At 27.9% G+C, this 22,340-nt stretch overlaps 1 protein-coding gene across 1 annotated transcript in view; it reads left to right on the forward strand.

Annotated features, from left to right (window-relative positions):
- LOC129945291 (glucose transporter type 1) overlaps nt 1-22,340 on the forward strand; it is a 129,456-nt gene that overhangs the window by 88,101 nt on the left and 19,015 nt on the right. Inside the window, exons 9-15 of the mRNA XM_056054948.1 lie at nt 1,626-1,750; nt 1,813-2,091; nt 2,154-2,431; nt 2,498-2,620; nt 9,784-9,987; nt 10,053-10,192; nt 20,880-20,983. Coding sequence (XP_055910923.1) covers nt 1,626-1,750; nt 1,813-2,091; nt 2,154-2,431; nt 2,498-2,620; nt 9,784-9,987; nt 10,053-10,192; nt 20,880-20,983 — 1,253 coding nt within the window. The remainder of the gene's footprint in view (nt 1-1,625; nt 1,751-1,812; nt 2,092-2,153; nt 2,432-2,497; nt 2,621-9,783; nt 9,988-10,052; nt 10,193-20,879; nt 20,984-22,340) is intronic.

Genomic DNA, 22,340 nt, shown 5'->3' on the forward strand with positions numbered 1-22,340 from the left:
TGATCGGCCTAACTTATAGACAGAAATGGTTTGCGTATTCATATATTATTTTCTCAGTATTTCAATATTTATTTTGACAACAAATTTGATAAAATCGGATGTGAAAGCTGGAAAAGGGAGACTTGCTTACGAAGTAATAAATATGATGATTATCAAAAATGTAAAAAATGTAAAATTTGCCAAAATTTGGTATTTCAAAAACATGTAATATTGTTTAAAAACGATTTTTGAAAAACAAATTTAATAATTTAAGGTTTTTTAACAAAAAAATAAATAAAATTTGAATGTTTTAAGTTGAACTTATTCTGCAAGTAAATTTTTAAATATTAAAATATAGGCAATATTTTTAAACAGACATTTCGAATTCAGGAGAAAGATCATATGTAAAAGTCACGGATTTTATTACACACTTACAGTAGATTTTAAAAAAAAATAAACTTCCTAAACAGTCCAGTGTTATCATCTGCGTTCTGGTCTTTAAAATCATTTGCCCATGTTCTGCATTCCACTTTTTGTGAATACAATTTGCGAAAGTGAGTTTGGGTATTCCAAAATTCGTTAATGTGAAATGGATTTTCGAACATGCAAATGAATGTTTTGGTTTGTTCCATTTTTTTAACGCATTAAAATCACATTTTGTATTTATGTGAATTTATCTTTGATAGATTCCTTCTGCTAGGAATCAGAGGGTTGCAGCAAGTTTTTGAATTGAAGGAATCGATGAAGGTGTTATAAAAAGTTCTATTTCCCTTAGAACATATAAAAAAGCGTCTTTGCTTCATCCAAAATTATAATGAAAGCTTAAAAGAGGAAATCAAGAATTTACTTCATTTATCAGAACAATTTCACATAACTTTCCTTTCACACACTTACATTGTATTAGGCAAATCCAATTCATGTATGTATTTGATTTGTCTCTCAAAATTCGTCTTCATATTTTTTCACTTGAATTCTTCTTCCTTTTTTCACTTAAAATTGTTAATAACATTGCATCCATCTTCAAAACAGGAAACATTTTACTTCAGAAATAAAATAAAAATAGATGATCCTTCTAGTTCTGACAGTTCGAAGCAATTTCGAAGTTTTCGAAATCGATCGAGTTGAAGAACATGCAATTTCATTTCACGTGAAATTGAAAAGTGATTTCAATTCACATTCGATCGAAATTCCGAACATGAGCGATTGCAAGAAACAAGGATTTGGATTATAGGCTTCTTGAAACGTCAAAATGTCAAAAATTGTATTTTAAAAATCTGACGAATTACAACTGACAGTTTCCAGTATTCTTAACATTGCTCATTTTTGCTATAACATCTATAAAATGAAAGAATTTTTATTATCAGATTTTTCAAGTATTCTCTATCTATTAAACAATTCAAAAAGAAAAAAGAATGCAAAGCTAATTTGATTGTTAAGTGAGAATGAAAGGTGCTTAGTCAAACCGTCTGAAAAAATTGTCAGAAATCTTCAAAATATATAACTTATTAGTGACCAAATTAGAGTCTCGACCTGTTAATTGATTTCTTTGGTTTGAAAACAAAATTAAAAATGAGTTTTTGATAAAATTTGTATTTGCTTAAAAATTACAACATTAGTAATGTTTTATTTGTTTGCTTATTTTTCAGGAAAGGGGGATTATTACTAAACAACGTTCTTGGCATCTCGGGAGCTTGCCTAATGGGATTCACTAAAGTCAGTCATTCCTATGAAATGTTATTCCTCGGCCGATTTATTATTGGTGTTAATTGCGGTAAATTAATATAAGATTTTTCCTTAAAAACATGAATTATACATCGTTTTTCTATATTATAGGTTTAAATACATCTTTAGTACCAATGTACATCTCTGAAATAGCACCACTTAATTTAAGAGGTGGTTTAGGTACTGTAAATCAATTGGCTGTGACAGTAGGTTTACTATTATCCCAAGTCCTTGGAATCGAGCAAATTTTAGGAACAAATGAAGGCTGGCCAGTATTACTTGGTTTAGCAATATGTCCAGCCGTATTGCAATTGATATTATTACCGGTATGTCCGGAATCGCCAAGATATCTTCTCATAACAAAACAATGGGAAGAAGAAGCTCGAAAAGGTTTGAATCTTTAAAAATATTCTCTAAAAAAATATTTTGTTGATACATTTTTGTTCTAAAAGCTCTTCGAAGACTTCGTGCATCGAGTTCAGTTGAAGAAGATATCGAAGAAATGCGTGCCGAAGAGCGTGCCCAACAATGCGAAAGTCATATATCAACTATGGAACTTATTTGTTCGCCAACTCTGAGGCCTCCACTTATAATAGGAATTGTTATGCAGCTTAGTCAACAATTTAGTGGTATCAATGCCGTATTTTACTATTCAACTTCACTATTCAATAGTTCAGGCTTAACAGAAGAAAGCGCCAAATTTGCAACTATCGGTATCGGTGCTATTATGGTTAGTTTATTTTAAAATAATCTTAAATTCCTTATTAATTAAAAAAAATAAACATTTTAATTAAAGGTTGTTATGACTCTAGTATCCATCCCCTTAATGGACCGAACTGGTCGAAGAACACTCCATCTCTACGGATTAGGTGGAATGTTCATATTCTCAATATTCATAACGATATCATTTTTAATTAAGGCAAGTACTAATATTACTCTTTATAAAATTCTCTACAACTATTTGGTAAGACAGTACAAAAAATCAAGGATCAAAAACGGTTTGTATGTTTTTAAAAAAATATCAGAATTTTATAGTTTTTAGTGAACTTACTTAATATTTATATCGAGTTGACAGTCTCAAATGTTTGAAGAGATGTTCTTTTATTTTTTAAACAATATTTTTGAACGAAAAAATATGAGAAATGTTTTTTTTTTTTGATGATTGAAGTTTTTGCCAAAATATAAAATAAAGTTTGGTTAATTTTTTTACTTAAACTGGTATGATGTATAGACACATGCATGTTTAATTTTTGAAATGTTTAAATATAAATATTCTTTTTTATATTTGTGGTGGTAATTTTTAAAGACTTACTTTTTGTTTCTCTCTTATTTTGAAGACTTTTTTGTTTTATTTGTTACTATTGAATGACTTTTTGGAATTTTTTACAAATTTTGTAAATGGAATGTAAAATAGTAGTTTGATTATTTTTATTTCAATGCTTAAATTTGTTTTTACTTAAAAATAAATATAATATTAAGGTATAATTTATTTTTTTAAAAAAAATTTGTAAAACTCTTCACAAAATAAACTCACAAAATACCGCACTAAACAAATTATATAATTATATTTTTTGATGTAAAAATACAACATTTCGCTTATAAAACGCTATAAGCTTTGAAACATAAATACTAATTATCTATTTATTGCTTAATTTGTACTTTTAAAACATACATTTTATATTAAATTTTCAAATAACTGTGTTTTATGTGTTTTTAGTTTTGTTTCTTTTCTAATTAATTAATGTTTTTTAGTTTGTTGCTTTAATTTGTAGCTATTGGTGTTGTGATTAGGTTTAAGGTGCTGAATAAATGGGTTCATATTTTCATTCAAAAAATAAAAATACTCGCTAATTAAAGAAAATTGACAAATGTGAAATATATTCTATTGATTGACATTTTCAGTGCTTTCTTGAGTGTAGGAACAATTTTGAAAATTCCTAAACAATTTGAATTCCTAATTGAATAGTACATTTTTTTAAATAAATAAACAACAAATAAACCAACAAAATGGAACTATGTACAAATTCTTTAGGTTCTTAGAAGTATGCCAAATTTTGGGCTATTAAGAATTCCTTCTGATTTTTAGAATATTTTGAATCTGAGTCGTAGTACTCTTTTCAAATCTAAACAATTTCTTTAGGTTTTTAAAAACATTTCAAAATTTTGAATTTGAAAATTTGTTTAAATCTAAGCAATTCATTCAAGTTTTAAGAAATGCCTAAAAAGTTTAATTTGAGTCATAAAAAAGTTTTAAATTTTGAACAAATCATTCAGAATTTCATCAATATCCAGAGCTTTTTACCATGACAAAGGACACATTTTTAAAGTCTGAACAATTTCTTCAGATTTTTAGAATACACATCTCAAAATTTTGACTTTGACGCATTGTAACATTCTTGAACTCTAAACATTTCTTTTTAGAACCATAAACAATTTATTCCCCCAGATTTGTATAAATATATCAAAATATTAACTTTAAGTTGTGGTACAGTTTTGGAACTATGAAAAATTACTTAAAATTTTTAGAAATATTTTAAAATTTTGAATTTAACACGTGGTTCAATTTCTAAACGATTTCTTCTAATTTTTAGAAACTTTTCAAAACTTTGAATTTAACTCAAGATAAACTCCTCAACATTTTGTCTGGTTTTTAGAAATTTGGCTTTGAATCATCGCAAAATTATTGTACTCAGAAGAATTCCTTCAGATTTTTAGAAATATTTCCAAATTTTAAGGTTAAGTCCCGGTAAAATTTTAAACTACAAAAAATTCCTTTAAATTCTTAAAAATATTTCAACATGTTGGCTTTAAGTGTTGGTACACAATTTTTGAAATCTGAACAATTTTTTCTGATTCTTAGAAACATTTCCAAAAAATTTGAATTTGAGACGTGATACAATTTTTGAACTCTCGACAATATTTTCCGATCTTTAGAAATATTTTAAATTTAAAATTTGACTCATGGTACAAGTTTATATATGATGGCTATTAATTCAGTTCTTGAGAAATATCTCAAAATTTTGAATTTGTATTATGGTCAAATTTTGGAAATATGAACAATTCTTATGGATTTTTAGAAATATACCAAAATGTTAACATTGATTCATGGAACAAAAATGACAGTTTTGGAACTATGTACTAAAAATTTGTTCAGATTTTTAGAAATATTTCATAATTTTGAATCATTCTTAATTTTTTGCACTCTGACCAACTTCTTCAGATTTGTAAAAATGTTCCAAAGTTTTAACTTTAAGTCATAATACAATTTTTGAACCTTTTACAAATTTTTCCAGATCTTTGGAAATATTCGAAAATAATGACAGTTTTGGAACTATTTGTTCAGATTTTAAGAAATATCTAATGTTTGGGAAAGTTAAACATTTTGAAGGCATTTTTTCACAGGGGGGAATTTATATTCACTATAGCGAAAAATTCTGATAATAACTTATGTATATTCCCAATGGGGCCTATCGGAAATCTCCCTGAAAATTGTATTTCTCTTTTAATTTTGTGCTTACCCGGAATTTTTCCCTTAATCGGGAATCTCCTTGGTAATGAATTTCCCTCAAACAAAATTCAATGCAAAATTCTCTGGAATTTCGTTTCCGATGTCAGAAAGTTCCAAGCGAAGCTTTTAAGCGTCATTTCGCTTTCCCAATAATTGAAAAAGGGAAACGTTCCGAGGAAATTTGTATTCACGAGAGATATTTTTTTTATTTTGAAATGTATTTTTAACAATTTTAATAATCTTCGTGACAGTACATGAAAAAATGTCGATATAGTGATCGTTTTATATATATTGTCAAAGCAAACAAAGATTTAATGCAAATCAAACAGAATTTCTTTATTTTTTTTGCTGATAAGCGTTAAATCCTTTGATAAAAGTCCTTTTTTCCCATAAAATGTCAATACAGATTTGCTAAAAAAATAATTAAAAAAAACAACTTCCATTGGAAAATAAAAACAATTAAAATATAACTCATTTATTCAGCTGTCTCGCCCCTTTTTAAACTAAAACTTATCTCGATTTGCCAGGCTTTTTGTCCCGTAATAAAGAACTTTCAAATATAAACTAAATAAAAAAAAAATACTAATAAATTCGTTAACCTTCATTTTATGTTTTTTGTTTGTCCACTTATTAAACAAAAATTCATTAACAAACGAAAATCTTTTTTTAATTTAATTATTGGAATAATTCTTTTGTTGTTATTAACCGCTTTTATTTTTGTTTTTTTTTGTGGTGTCCAGTAAAATATTAATTTCAAAAAATAATCAACAACAAAATCAAAAAATTGTGTATAGTGTCTTTTTGCAAAGCAAAATCAAAATATCAAAATCGTAAGCACTGTGTATACATTCTGCACTGGGTTGGAAAATTATTTAAAAAATTCTTTTTACATAAAATAGTGACAAAAATATAAAAAAAAATCGACTTTAAATCAGATTTCAACAAAAAAAAAAGAAAAATTTAATATTTTTTGTTTAAATTTTGTTTATGTTTATTTCTTTGTTTTTGTTTAAAATGTAGCTTTTGTTTTTTAAGCAAACGTGCAAAACTATATAATTGCAAAAATCACATAAAGTAAAAAAAAAAACAAATTAAGAAAAATAAAACTACACTATTGTATCTATACAAGTAAATCTTTATACTCACTAAAATACTATATATTTTTTCACCCATAAAAACAAATTCAAAACAACAAAAAAATTAAATAAATTTTAGCAAATTTTCATAATATACTTATATATATATATAATTACACTGCGAGCTATTGCTAATGAGAACTAATTAAAAACAAAATACTGATTTAGTTCTTTTACACTTTAAAAAAATAAAACACGAGTGAAATTATTTTTCACATTTAATTTATTTTTTTAAATTTTATTTTATTTTATTTAAACAATTTAATTTTGTCTTAAAAATATTATTGCATTTATTTTTTAATATATGAATAAATTGTTTAAAAACTTGCAAAACAGTTAACAAGAGAGAATGAATTATTACTTAATTCTCGCTCGGATTTTTTTTAATAAGAAATTAATTAATATAAATTGCAAGCAGAAAATTAACCTACGATGAGCAAAAACTCTCAACTTGACGAGTGAATATAGATCGATAAGGTTTAATTTTATTTATAGAATTTAAAAAAATAATTTAACAAAATATTCTAGACGCAAGCTAAAGTTTATATTGTCTTCTGAACTTAAAGAAAATTAATATGTTTTTCAATGGTTTGTAGAATGAACTGAAAATGTTTATTATTTAAATTAAATTTAATCATAATTTATTATTTATATAAGAAACACAGGCATGTATTTTTGTAAATTGAAAACATTGTTAATAGTGAAAAAATGTATTTACAATATGTTAAAAATCAGATAATAATTTGACGTATTTTTTACTCGTGAAATAACACAATATACATTTTTTAAACATTGAATTAAAATGAGTTGATATTTCAAGCCCGATTTGTTTCGAAAAGGTGTCATGTTAAATGCAAACGTAATTTACTAGTAGGAAAAATTAAGTTTTGTTTCTGTCCCGCAAACAAAACAATCCTTTTTTTATATCAGTTTTGTCGATTTTGTTCCGTGTTACGTTCACACCTTGAGATCGAAAACCTGAATTACTTAACGTCATAACACCTAGTAAAGAAATACCTCTACCACATTTACGGAAACAGGTCTCTCTGTCCAGAGTTAAGACTACTTCACTACAAAATAGTATAGTGAATGTACAATTGTCTGAAAAACTTGAAGGACATTGATTATTGAAAAAAGTAGTTCTCAATTATATACAAACATTTGTAATGATTTTAACTTTCAGATTTAAAATGGACATAAAGAACTTTTTTTAAAGTTTAATTTCTGGCTTCGAGAAAAGTTATCTGACACTAATTTAAGTGTTATCTTTGATTTCCAGCCTTGGTTTTTGTATGTCAACTCACTTTTCTGAAAAACTACTCCTCTCGTCTTACTGGTGGGAGATAGAAACACAGCATTTCTTCTTTCGGCCAATCTTCTTACTTAAGAATTATGGAAAATCTTTTGGCAAACTTTCTATTTTTGTTCATGACATTAATTCGTTGATTTCTTGTAAAAACTTATTTTAGCCATATTTTGAACAACTGTATTCTGAAACCTCTTACATATACAAACACAAATTTAAGTTTAAATTGTAGTTGATTTATTTGCCTTGAAATCTTAGAACATGGTTGCATTCAAAAAATCCCTCTCAGGGCCTAAAATGCCAGTAAGCAAATTTTTCGCGCTTTTTCTGATTTTTCGACATCTTGGATTCTTCGCTCGAGGTCGAAAACTTGGATAAGGCCAACAACATAAACAAGTGACCAAAAATAAGACGTACTGTCAGATTTAACGCATATGCTGATGTATATATTTACTGGAATATATACAAAGTTTTGAAAAACCTTGAGTTTAATGCTTTCATAGTTTAAAAAATAATTTTTGGGGTTAATTTTTAGTACTTATTTCGAATCTAGATTTCGATTTTAACTATATCTGCTCAAATTTTGAACATTCTGCATTTTTTAATTTTTTCTAAAACTTTCAAAAGAAATACCACTGATTTGTAACAAAAACAGAAATCACTATCAACACTTTCTGCTAAAAACTGTGTAAGCTTGAATAGTTCAGCGTTTCCCTAAAATGTTTGTAATACAGGTTGAAATTTTACATGGTATTGAGATTTTAGAAGAAAAAAAAATCCAATTTTTAAATGTAATATGTTCAAAACATTACGTGATAGAGGGATTTTGGATTGATTTGAATTCAGTCTATCAACACTTAATTTTCATCGTCTGTAAATGATCAACAGCTTTCGAAATTCTAACTTAAAGCAAAAACATACAAAAGTCCATGAGAATTTCAAAACATCGAAAGGAACAAAAGAGTCTAGGTTAATTCCTGTATTTAATAAAAATTTCTCCAAAATCGATTTCAGACCTTATAGATGGAATCTCTAAAGTTGTCGAGGACATACAGCCTCATGAAATGAAAAGGATATGCTGTTGTAAGCGTATCTGTCGCAGCAGTGAGTAAATCACACCATTTTCTGTTGCCAAGGGCTTGCATACAACTCTCTAATGCAATAAACATCCATTAATTTATTTTAAAAAAATACCAATGGATTTTCAAATATCAAAATGAAACCTTTTGTTGAAAAAACCCTTTTCAAACTTTTAGGGACACATCAAATGTCAGACTTCTATTCCAAAAATAAAAACAATAATTTGATTACTAAGCACGTTTGAATTTACAAAATTGGTAATTTCTTGCAAAAAAGAAAATCTAAAAAAAATATAAAATAAATAGTCAACAATAAGGCAAACTGTTATCAGTAAATCATAATATGGACGAATCTTTTTGAAAATTCTTTACAGGCGATTAAACAAGATTATTAGCCAATATATCTTCATAATTTTAGTTTCATATTTTCAAACTATTTTCCATTTCAATGTGAAAAAAACACTTTGGGTGAAAACCTCTGAAATTTGTGGGAATGAGTATTTTAAAAATCACTTCATTTTACACGGTTTTATGAGTCGTACAACTTCAAAAATTGTATGAAAAAGAAAATTATATTTAAAAATAAAATTATTAAATTTCAAAATGAATCATCTGTGTTTCTTATATTAATAGAAATTTAGATTTTAAAATTTTATATTATTCAAATCACGGATATTCAAAAAAAATACCAGGCCCAACCTCTTACAGTGCAGATTAAGGAAGAAGAAAAATAACAGATTTTTATATATTTGATACACAAATTTGAAAAAAAAGAAAATACTAATAATTTCAATTGATTACCCTCGATATTTTTTAAGTTCCACCCTTCATTTACCCCCCAGACCCCCACCTTCTTTTTCTTCCTTTAATAAAATTGTATCCAAATTTTCTTTAAAATCATTTAAAAATAATTTTTTTTTAAATTTAAAAAAAAAAAACTAAAATCAAGTAGCAAACCTAAAGAAAAAATAAAAAGAACATAAAAAAGCCTTCAAACTCGAGTAGGACATTGTTATTACCGCTTTTGTATAGGAGTTTTTTGGTTATGTACAGGAAATGATCGACTGGATGTCATATCTCTCTGTGGTTTCGGTATTGGCGTTTGTGGTGTTCTTTGCCGTTGGACCAGGTTCAATACCATGGATGATAACTGCCGAATTATTCTCACAAGGTCCTCGGCCAAGCGCCATGGCTATTGCTGTTCTAGTCAATTGGATGGCAAATTTTGTTGTCGGAATTGGTTTCCCAAGTATAAGGGTAAGTTTAATATTCTTCTTATTTAACAAAATAAATATTAATATAACTTCTTTTTAAATTTTTAGACTGCATTGGAAAATTATACATTCTTGCCATTTAGCGTATTTTTAGCTATATTTTGGATTTTCACCTATAAAAAGGTTCCTGAGACCAAAAATAAAACATTCGAAGAAATTTTAGCACTATTCCGACACGGAAATGGAAGGTATGTTTTCTTATTGTCTTAAATATTAAATTATTTATTTATTCTATAAACTTTAAAATACCTATAATACATAAAATATATGATTTAGAAAAAAAAATATGAAACTCTAAAACATACTCACGAAATACATTTAAAAAAGGAAAAAAACAACTTAACAGATTCATAAATTTTCAGAGAGTGATAGGGACCAAAATGGAAGTACAAAATTTTGTATATTTGAAAAAGAAATATTCCAAATCGATAAATTGAAATTGGGTATAGGAATTTGAAAAACTACGAAATATTATTATGTTATTTTATATGATTTTAGTTTCAGTATTTTGTTTTGTGTTTTTAACTTTAAAAATTTTAGTTTTTTAATTTATTAACTTGATTTTTAGGGCTTTAAAATTTTGACAGATTCAGCGTTAGGGGAGTGTATCGTTCAAATTACACATTTGTTGTGTATTTTCGAAATTCTTGTGCGCACAAAATTTTCAACCGATCAATACTTCAAAAATTTTCTACCGAAAAGAATAGATTCAATTTAAAGATGGGCAATTCAATTAAATAGAATTTTGTACTGACTTTTTTTTTAAACATAAAGTAATATTTTTTCAAAACTGGTCACCAAAATTAAACTTTTGTTTTCGCTACACAAAACAAACAATACTTTTCTGAAGGAGTTTGTTGTCCTGAATTTGAATTTCACGTTATAATATCTCTATTAGGTTGGGCTTTTTAAATAAACCTCTTTAAAATGCAAACTAAAAATAAACATAATAGGGAGTTTTTAAAGTTAAAAAATAAATTGAATGATGATTTTAAAAAGTTCAAATAATTTTAGTATCTCACTACGTTTTCGAAAAATTGTCATTGGTTATGAAATGACTTATGAATCTAACTCTATAAGAAATTTTATAAAACCTTGAACGTTATGCTTTCACGTTTTTGGAAAATACATTTTAAAGTTTAATTTTGATACCCATTCCAAATCCAAACTTCGATTTTTCGTTTTTTTCCCGAATCCAAACTTTGATTAAAGCTAATGCTCGAAGTTTAAAACATCCTATTTTAACCTTACTTTCATTATATATCAAAAAATTGGTGAGATAACCTATTTTAGGCGAAGATTTCTTAAGAAGTACAAAAACTCACTTTTATATCGTTTCACGGTTTTCTTCCAACAATCGTTTGAACATAAGTGCTTCAATATTCGTTTAAGGTTCATGAGGGATGAATATTGATGATTACTTCATGATTTACATAGCCTCAAAAAGCCTTGTCATTATGTTCTTTTTCTAGTTTTAAAAAGCTATTTATTAAAAAACTTTAGAAAAAGTATAATTTGACTACGAATTACAAAAACATCTTAGCCAGGAAAATTTGGAAAAACCAATATGCAATATTTTCTGGTGCAAAAAGTTTTTAAAACCTTTTTTTAAAGACTCGTAAAGATCTGAGGAATCAGTTGTCAAAGATTTATTTCTTGCAAAACTGTAACCATTATTTTTATTTTATGGAATTGGGTGGTTAATCTGGTTTTTAGTCTTCAGTTTGGAAAAGTTATTGAAAATTTTTAAACAATATTCAACAAAAAAAAAAAAACAAAGGAAAGAATTGGGTGACACCTCCCAATAGGTTTTTTTTAAGTAGTCTTGAATCAATTGTGACAAATGCCAAGATGCTTTGTCGTGAAGAAAATCTTACTTTCTTTTTATGTCTGGCAAGCAGGACTCCGCTTCTATCTGACTGAATTCCTGTGGTATCCATTTTCCGATCTTTTGAACCTTTTTTATTCAAGAAGATGCTTAGCTGGTTTAGTGACACCCAAATGTCAATCCGTTTCAGATAACTGTCATAAAATAGGCTTGTACAAGCACTCCATTCGTTCTCATAACCAATTTCTAACGCTCTCTTCTAGCGTAAGGCTAAGGCATAGTTACAAAAGGCAAAATGGATTTTTTTTTATACAATTGCGGACAATGTGCACTTATTAATGTTGCAAGACGTCAAATTTATGCAAAGAAACAATGTGGGTGCATGTACATTTTAGCTCAATACGCTCTCCAACGCCATCTACGAGCAAACATGGGATTTAAGGTTATGCAAAATCTACATATAATTATAATAAAATTCAGATTTTAAAGCTATAGCGTCGAAAAATAAAATATTATTTTCACTGTTTGAGTCAAGTACTTATTTTTAAAAATCCTACTTTGTTCCAAAATGTCGACCTGGAAAATGCACATTTACTTGTGTAATTTCCGTTTTAGCTTTTCATCAAGCAGGTTTAAAAACATTTAATACGTTCCTCACTCAATCTGAATGTTTGTAGCGGAACCAAACATATTTAATCTCAGAAAATGTAACTATAGTGAGATCCTAATTTATTGCTCAAATCAAAAATATGTAGCTGGTATGATTTTTAAATAATTGAATTTTTCGCTAAATAAAAAATACAAATTTTGTAAGTTGCAATATTTTAGCATTTCATATGATAAATTGTTGCTTAAAAACTGTTTTACTGATTTCTCTTACCTTGTTTCCTATTTCAAAGTTTCAACAGTGTTATTCGTGTTCACTAAAAGCAATCAAGACAATTAAAAAAATGCTTTTCAAACACTTTCTTTTGCCAAAAACTGTGACTTTAAAAAAAAAAAATAATTTGTTTATAATAAATAAATTTGTTGGGAAAACGCCGATTTTTTAAGCAAATAACGTTTTGGTTTTTGCAAATATTTAAGATTTATTTTAAAACGAATTTGGTTAGCAAAAAAAGATAATAGTGAGATAGTTTTAAATATAGAAAGTGCGGCTTTTTTCAGAACTATTAAAAGTCGAGGCTCTCTAAGGGAAAAACACCGATTTTGAAATATTCTTTATTGGTACTCCGTTCGTATAAGTTTAATCGTGACTTATAATACAAATAACCTTTTTCAATAAATAGGCTATATAAAACTGAAAGAATTTTTTTACATCTGATCAGTAGTTTCTGAGATAAGTGCGTTCAAACAAACAAATAAACTCCTTAGCTTTTTTCAAGTTTCTTCTATTCTATTTTTAAACAAAAACTTTACGAGTAGCTCTAACGCCTTATGTTTAATATAAAAGAGTAGTTGTTTCGTTATATTTTTGATGAATTTTAAAGAACAAATTTACGATTGAAGCTACACAATGAAATGTTTTACAAGCATTTAAAAGCTTTACATTTCAAAGCTAACAAAACTTAATTTTATCTCTTATTTCAAATGTTGTCATCTAACTTTAGACTTATTTTAGCGAAAAAGTTCAATTGCTCAAAAATCAGCTACGAAAATTTGGTTTGCACAAACATTTTTCTTAACTTAATTTATTATTAGCTACAATTTCTGGAATTCATTTTTTCGACACGAAGTTTTTGAGAAAGCAAAAGACGTACATTTTTCCAAAAAATCAAATAAGTTGTAGGAAATAAGATCCACCAATTCCATCATTTAATCTCACAGACAGTTAATGAAATGTGCCTCAAAATTTTGAAAGTTTTCCAATCTTAGAATTATAAAATAAACTTAAAAATAGGAACCCCTTTTTAAAAATGAGATTTAAATTGAAAATCTTAAATGTGGGCAAATAATAGGACCTTCTAACTTATTTTGAGTGTTAACAAAACTTAACTTTTAAATATTTTATGATTTTTTTTCAATACTTTGTTAATTATTATTTTTATTTAATTTAGTGACAACCACAATAAAATATTATTCCAGTAAACAAATATTTCAGCACAATTTTCCACACACAAAAATAAATGTTCTTCTTTTACGTATCCTTGGCTCACACCTTTGTCATAATTTCCCCTTGTTAAGTCTTATCTAATTTGACATAGTAAGACTCTTTTTTGTAAAAAAAAGTTTTTAAAAAAATAAAACTATTTTAGTACTAAATCAAATAATATAATTTGATCATATTTGTTTATACAAAAAAATAAAAAATAAAACAAACATCCTTTTTTTATATATTCAATTGTTCAAATTTGTAATTGAATTTATATACAATATATATATATATAACACAGAAGGACATTTCGAGATAGTAGACTGTATGGGTAAGTTGCATGATGAACTATACCGTTACACACACCAAAAAAAAAGCAAAGGAACTTTTGATTAATTTTCTTTTTTATAAAAAAAATAAAAAAAAAGTTTTTTAACGCTGCCTATTTGTAGTAGATTAAATAGTTTCTATTCCAAGTCAACAAAAAAAATTACAAAAATCATGCTTTCCAATATCATCTATGTATGAAAAATAAATTTAAAAAAACATTTTCGAAAACTTTAATTCGACAAAAGTAGAAGAACTTTAAAAATAATAAAAAAAAAAAAAACAAACCTCTCCCTTTAATATTTTGTGAATGCTTGAATGCATGTTCTATATAAAAATTACAAAATACATTTTCTTTTACAAATTTTTAAATAGAAACGTTAACATTTCGATCCACCAATTTCATCATGCGATCAAATAAAAATTAAAAAATCAATTGATATTAAAGAACTCATCGACGAGATACATTCCTTTTTTCACAAACCCACAACCCAAAAAATAAAACTCTTTTTTGAAACCCACAAAACTCACTAGACTCTAGATCCTCATTGTTTCACATTCATTTTATATTTTTATTTTATTTATTTTAAGTTTTTTTTCAATTTTAATTTAAATTTTGAATTTTATTTTAATTGAATTTTTTAGCGATGACGATACAACAACGGGGCAAAGTAATTCGACAGACATTGAAATATCCAACCGAAACAAGGAGCTTTAAATTAAGAAATTATTATTTTTAAGTTAAAAAATTTTGTTATATTATTAATTTTTAATTTTTTTCTATGTTGCTAAGGTGCATTTTCTTCTTGACAAAGCAACTCGAAAACAACAAAAAAGAAAATTGTCTCAAACAATTATTATTATTTATGTTCTCACTAAATAATTTAGTTTCACGAATTTTCTTATTTTTAATCACGCACAGTGTTTAAGCAAAAATTAATATTATAAATATTTTTTTATATACACTTTAGTTTTTTTTTTAAGTTCCATATTTTTTGTATAAGAATAAAATAAATCAACAATTTATAAACGAAAAAAATAAGGAAAATATTTTTTCTATGAAATTTAATTTTATTTACAATTTTAAAACATTTAGAATACTTCAGGATTCGCAGGGATACAAGAAGGGTTAGGGCAACAACAACATATTTTGATAGTTTTAAGCAAATTTAAGACATAAAATCATATTATAAGTAAATCGGAATTTTTAAGAGGTTAAGGGAACATATCATGAATAACTTGAGCCTAATTACTGAGATCCCCTCCTTAGCCGTACTAAACGAATGGGAAATATCTTTTCTTCTCTTTACAATATTCATTATTTTAAACCCAATGTGCAATGTCGTCTTCTGTCAAACCTTATGTTTGAACTATGTCTTTGGCGTAAGATAACAAAGTCCAATTAAATATGCGCTCGATATAAAGAAGAATTGAATACAAAAAAATGCGTATACGCCCGAGTTCACAAATTAAAGAATTAATACAAAATAAAGACGTTTTTTCGAAACAGCAAGAAATGCATTTATAATAAATACATCAATCGGTTTAAAGCAACCCTTTAGCGTTTGTCAATTATCAACAAAATGTTAAAATCAAACACAACGAAAAAACATCAATTCATACTGACTGTGTTAAGATTCTTGAAATATTTCGTTGAACTGGTCATTTTCTTTTAAGAACATTTGTTTTGGATTTATTTAATGGGACCGGTAACATTGCAACTCCTTATTCAAATTCAATTTAAATTTCGATCTTAAAGAAGACTTAGCGAACTTGGAATTTCAAGGTCAATTTCTATGACAGGTAGATCGACAAAGGGTCTGATTGACATCAATGCACAGTCTTGTATTTGGGCTTATGTTTCGATGAATTTTACTGTGGCCGCTACCATCGGAAGTGGCTTTAAATTTTTCATTTTCAAATTCAGCTCTACCAGTTTATTCAGCTGATTTTTACTGCTTATTAATTAACTTTTGTGTAAAGAAGACACATAACAGTAGAACAATTTATTAAGTACCTACGTTTTAAACGTTGTCTTGCGCTCTATATTCCTCTTTCTGAAGTTCGTTCTGGAACTGTATCACTTTCAATTAGCTACAGATTAAATTAAAAGGACCAATTTTCACAACTTTTTTGTATTGCTTACTACTTTTTAACTCCTTCGAAATGAAAATAATTAATTTCTATATCCCAATAGATTCCAAACTCACATTTTTCAATTAATTTGCAACTCATCGACTGAACTGAACAACTTTACGACTGAAAGAAAAATTGACAGCTAACTGAAAAATTGATGGAAATTTTCGTTCACAATAGAGATTTTTAAATATATTCATCATACCCGTGTTTTTTGGCATTCTATTAATATTAAAGTAGAAAATTCCATTCCAGAAAATCCATTGGCAGTAGCCAGTCTTATATATTTAAAAATTGGTACAACTGAAAGAAGACCTGTTAGAATAATAATAAAAAAAAACACAAATAGAAGAAAGTTTTGTGAAAATCAAAAGTTAAAATTAACTTAAGAAAGTGCTGCCAAACTTATCATTTTTAAATCTTTCTGTGCGGTGGAAACACCAAAAAGATTTACTTAAACTAAACTGAGATAAACCTTTGGTTAAAACATTGCAAAACTTAAGTATCTTTTCTATTCTTGTAAAATAAGCCCAGTTAGTCCATTTTCATTAACAAAACTAAATAATATCAACAGTAACAGATTGATTTTTTTTTTCGATGGAAAACACACGATTCCAAATTCATAACTTCTCAACGAACACAGCCATCGATATACAAATGCAATATCAATCGTACCAATATTTGGAACGAAATCACATAAGATACATTCCAGACTCATATAAATTTTAAAAACCCATTTGTAGTAAGATTTTACTTTAACTTTTATCGGTAGTATTCATACTGCGGATATTGTTTTTGTCATTCGTCTAAGATCCTACTATACTATTGATAGATTTTCTAACAAAACACAGGTAATGTGTCAATAATATTTATAATTGACAGTCAAAATGCCACTTATTAAAAATGTCAATTCCTTAATGGCTTGTTGATTTTGCAACAGAGGGTGTTAAACTTCAAATTAGGTTCTATTTACAGTGTATTTTTGTCTGACATTCAGAACTAATGCAACATTTTTCAATATGGGATTCATAATACGTACATTTTTATCCATTGATTAATTGCATCAGTCGTCAATTAATTTATCCATTAAATGACAACAGTAATAAGACTGAAGGATTTAAGTCAATAAGCGCATTTCTACTTGAAGGTAACGCGAAGAATTGGTTGTTGCTATCTGCCGGATTGGTCCAAATTTGGTAACTTTTTTTTTATAAAGTAATCTTTAAACTTAAAATTTGCGAAATGTAAACTTTTTGCAAGTTCCTCTTGGAAAATTCTTAGAATCGAAATATTAATATGAATATAAGACCGAAGAATTTTATAAATAACTGAACATGTTCCAGAAGTCCTGGTATCGACACTTAATCAACATATATAATATATTTTCGATGATTTCCATTCGCTCTACATGACCTAGTCATCTAAGCCGTTGGACTTCAATTCTGTTATCTAGGGCAGTGTCGCTGTACAGCCCGTACAGTTTGTCGTTATATCTTCTCCATCATTCTCCATCTATGCTCTAGGGAACTTTACTTCTCAATTGCTTTCTTAGTCCAAGGAAGCAGCGATTTGCAAGATTTATTCTTCGTTTGATTTCAGCGCTGATGTCGTTGTCTGTGTCTAGGTAGACAAAGTCCTTAACTACCTCGAAGTTATAGCTGTCCATGGTAAAGTTTTGTCCAAGATGTCGTTGTTCAATATCCTTTTTTGATGACAGCATATATGTACTTGGTCTTGCCCTCATTGACCATTAAACCCATCTTCTTCGCTTCCGTCGCAATGCTCAAAAACGCGCTAACTGAACACTAGCCGAATAAAATATATATAAACTTTTACTAAGAGCTTGGTGAAATAGTACTGCTCAAATTTCAGCTTTTATGATTGATATTTAGAAGTCACTCATCAGGTTTTTCTTTCTTTTTGTTGACTCTCTTGCTTCTTCATTTTCTAATTTAAGAACCTGTCGTATATGTGACCTTTTTTAAAAAATATTTGAACAGTCTTTAAAAAATGCCTGGACATATTTTTCAATCAGAGCAATTCCTTAAAAGTTATCAAGAGTTTAATTCAAATTCATTAGTACATGCATTGTTTTTAATATTACCTGTTAACATTTTTAGCTGAAACTTTATGAAGTGAAAACTTGTATCAAAAACTTTTGGAACCAATTTTTATCAAAAGCAACTTATACCATTAAAAAAATTGGCAGAATGAACTCAAGATAGTAATTTCAATTTGCCACTTTTATAAATTTTTCAAGTTTTTTCTTTACGACGGATAAAAACAATTGTTTGTTTATAAAAATTCTTCGATAAGCATCTGTTTTTTTAAATAAATCTTTTCATCCTACAAAATGAAGTATTAAATCTAATAATTTCAACGGGTGATCCAAAAAATAACAAATTAACCATGAATTTCAATAAAACTTCATAACTTGGAAACGAGTACTATTGTGTCTCACTAACAAGGTTGGTCACACCCCGGATATAATGTATGAATATTTCAGTCTCAAAACTGTCTCATTACCATTCATGTACCAACAATCCTGACCCGAATGCATACACGGGACACATTTTCCATCCAGCATTACTATGTTGTTTATTCCTAACATCGGAAATCTGCTTAAAAGACCACAAAGTGTCTAATACTTACTTACTTACTTAGGTCCTCAGACCTGTTAAGTCCGTTGGGAACTCCTTAAGGGGCATAGGGCCTCTACTACGCCTACGCTCCATCGTGTACGGTTTTCGAAGATGTGTTTCGGCTCCCTCCAACTCTTGCCTAGTGACGTTGATTCCGTCTCGACTGTCCTACGCCATGTGCTTCTCGGTCGTCCAGCTCTTCTTGCTTCTTGGGCAAGCGGATTCCACTGCATTGCTTGGCCTGCAATCCGTTGCCTTTTACGTCTTCGTATTATAAATTCTATAGGTTCCTGACCTGTTCTACTATGATATGCGGTTTGGCAAGAAAATCCTAAGGATGTTACGACGACATCTATTCACGAATTTTTCTAGCTTTCTTGTTATGGCTGAAGTAACCTTCCAAGTGCTGCAGCCATAAAGAAGCACAAATTCGACATTTGTGCGAAACAGTCGTAGCTCTGTTCTTAAGCTAATAGAGTTATTCCTCCAAATTTTTGACAGCATACCGAACACCGCTTTTGCTTTTCCGATACGGCACATGACGTCTTGTTCGGTTCCGCCTTCGATGGAAACGATACTTCCAAGGTATTGAAAGCTCTCCACTTTTTCCACCGTTTGCGCGAAAATATTTATTTGAGAGGATGGTCGGGTTCCGAGGCTGATCATTTTTGTTTTGTCGGAATTCATTTTTAGCCTCACAACTTCTGCTTCTCTCTCCACACCTGTTGTCATATGATGGAGATCCATGATCTTATCAGAGAGTAAGCAAACATTGTCCGCGTAATCCAAGTGCTTTAAATAGGATGTCAAAGTCCATTGAATCCCTCCGCTACATGACCAACTAAAACAATATTGGAGACCAAATACAACCCTGTCTGACTGCGCTTCGAATTTCAAAATCATCTGACAACCTACCATCGTGCAGAACGTGACACTTGGAACCATCATATGTTGCTTTAATAATAACAATTAGTTTTTCCTCCGCAAGGCTAACCAGATATACTCCCTGTTAACGCTATTCAATAATGTTTCGCAGGGTGTTAATATGATCAATACAGGTGGATCCAGTGCGAAATCCTGCTTGTTCGGCATCCAGTGTGGCCTCAAGTTGTTCTGTGATGAGTTCCAGTATGACTTTTGCTTCTATTTTGGCAACGGCAGGTAGAACGCAAATTCCATTACACTTTTTTAGATCTTTTTTTTGGGAGCTTGACAATAATTCCCTTCTTCCACTCAGCGGGGAAGCTTTCGGTGGTCCAGGTTTTTTTTATAAGTGTCTAATCATCAAATTAATATTAGTAAAAACTGCTGAAATTTTGACACAAGGTTATTTCACAAAGCTTTAACTTCGAAGCTAGTTTCATTGAAAATCGAAGGTGTCTTAGAATTTTTGAAGCAGTCTACTGTACAAACTTTTTTGTAAAGTAGTCGATCTTATAAATTAGTCAATTATTACGCTCTAAATAAGAAAATAGAGTTTTTTAATCTCAAGCTTTTTTCTGCTAAAGGAAATTCGGGTCCAGTTCATGGAGAAAACTATATAATTCTTAATATTGTTCAGAGATCTTTGATTTCAAAAACTTTTAAAAATTCTACTCAAAAACATATTCTTAAATGTCCTTCTTAATACTCTTAAAAATACCGTCTTACTTATATTAGATGAAATTATTTAAATTAAATAAATATAACCTCAAAAATGTCACACACAACAGAAAAAAAGGAAAACTCAAATAAAAACTTCCACCCCTTTTTAAGAAACAAACTAAAAAAAAAAAAAAAAATTTAATAAATCTATATTATGCATTTAAAAAATACACTTAAAACATAATCGTAGAGTGTGCGAATTTCAGGAGTATGCTAAACTGCGTAAATAGTTTGGAGCCGCAAAGTATGAATTCTGGCATCGAACATGCCGCATTGATGGTATCTGAGGAAAAAACCCAACATGATTCACGTAAGAATTTCTTCTACTAACTTAACTTCCAAATGTAATACTTTTTTTTTTGTTTTGGTTAAACTCTAAATATACATAAATCAAATATTTATACATATAAAACGATAAAAAACAAAATATATTTAAAAACAAAATTTAAAAAAAATCTTTCTTAAAATCAAAGCAAATTAAAATATTTATATATAAATATAAAAAACAACGACACCCAATTTATATATATATTTTTTAATTTCAAAAACACCAACATAATACATAAAACGTTTCACCGTTCGAAAATAAAAAAATTACAATACAAAACATTTTAAAAAATATAAAATTAACAATAAGTTTGTGTCAGTAAAATTATTCCATTAAATTATTTGTGTTTTAAAACAAAATATATGTGTTTTTTTTAATTTGTATTATTTTTATATTTTGGTAAATGCTAATTTTTATTTTTATTAAAATTATAATATTATCTTTAAAACTATAACTACTACTGCTCTAAAAAATATAAAATATTGACTGTCTAATCTTTTGTCTCTGTCTGTCTTATTTTGAGATGAAAATGATTTATTTATATTTTTTTCAAAATATTTGTTTTTTTTGTTCTTTTATATGAAATAAAGTTTTAAAAAAATATTTTATTGGTTTTATAATATTGGCTTGTATTTTGTTTGTTTTTCATTTGTAGTCAAATCATTTTGAAATATGCATTCATATATTGATTATTTTGTGCTACGTACCAATAATTCATTTAAATGCATTAAGTTCTCGTAGTTAATGTATGTTTTGTTTAAAAATAAAGTTTAATATGGATATCAACTATTTAGAATGGAGTAAGACTCATGAGTCAAAACCAACACGTTCGAACAGCTTAAACTATCAGTAAAAAAATTGTATCTAATTGCGTTTTGTCATAATTTTTAAAACGGTACCTTTACGTGGAAAAATAATCTTTTGCTTCAATTTTCAGTTAGTTTTCAGAAGAACAAATGTGAGAAAGGTCACCCGTTCACGTCACTTACACACTTTTTTTAAAAAACGTAACGCAACGTAACGTAATGTGACATAGCGCAACGTATCGTAACATAACGTACCTCAACGTAACGTATCGTAACATAATATGAGATTTCGCTAATAGGACAGTTTTCACTTTAATATTTTTACATTCGGGTATATAAAAACTTCAATGAAATTAAAAGCAAACTTTTCAATCAAAAATCGACATTTTTTGAAGAAAACTTTGGAATTTTTGAACTGAGCTATTTTACTATCCATATTTCACTTAAAGCGTCCTAATTGTAAGTTAATTTTTTGTTTGTTCTAGTCGTCCTTTAGTTAATCTGTGTGTGATTTGAATTTATTAAAATTATTA

The sequence above is a fragment of the Eupeodes corollae genome, chromosome 2, assembly GCF_945859685.1.
Source record: "Eupeodes corollae chromosome 2, idEupCoro1.1, whole genome shotgun sequence".
NCBI lineage: Eukaryota > Metazoa > Arthropoda > Insecta > Diptera > Syrphidae > Eupeodes > Eupeodes corollae.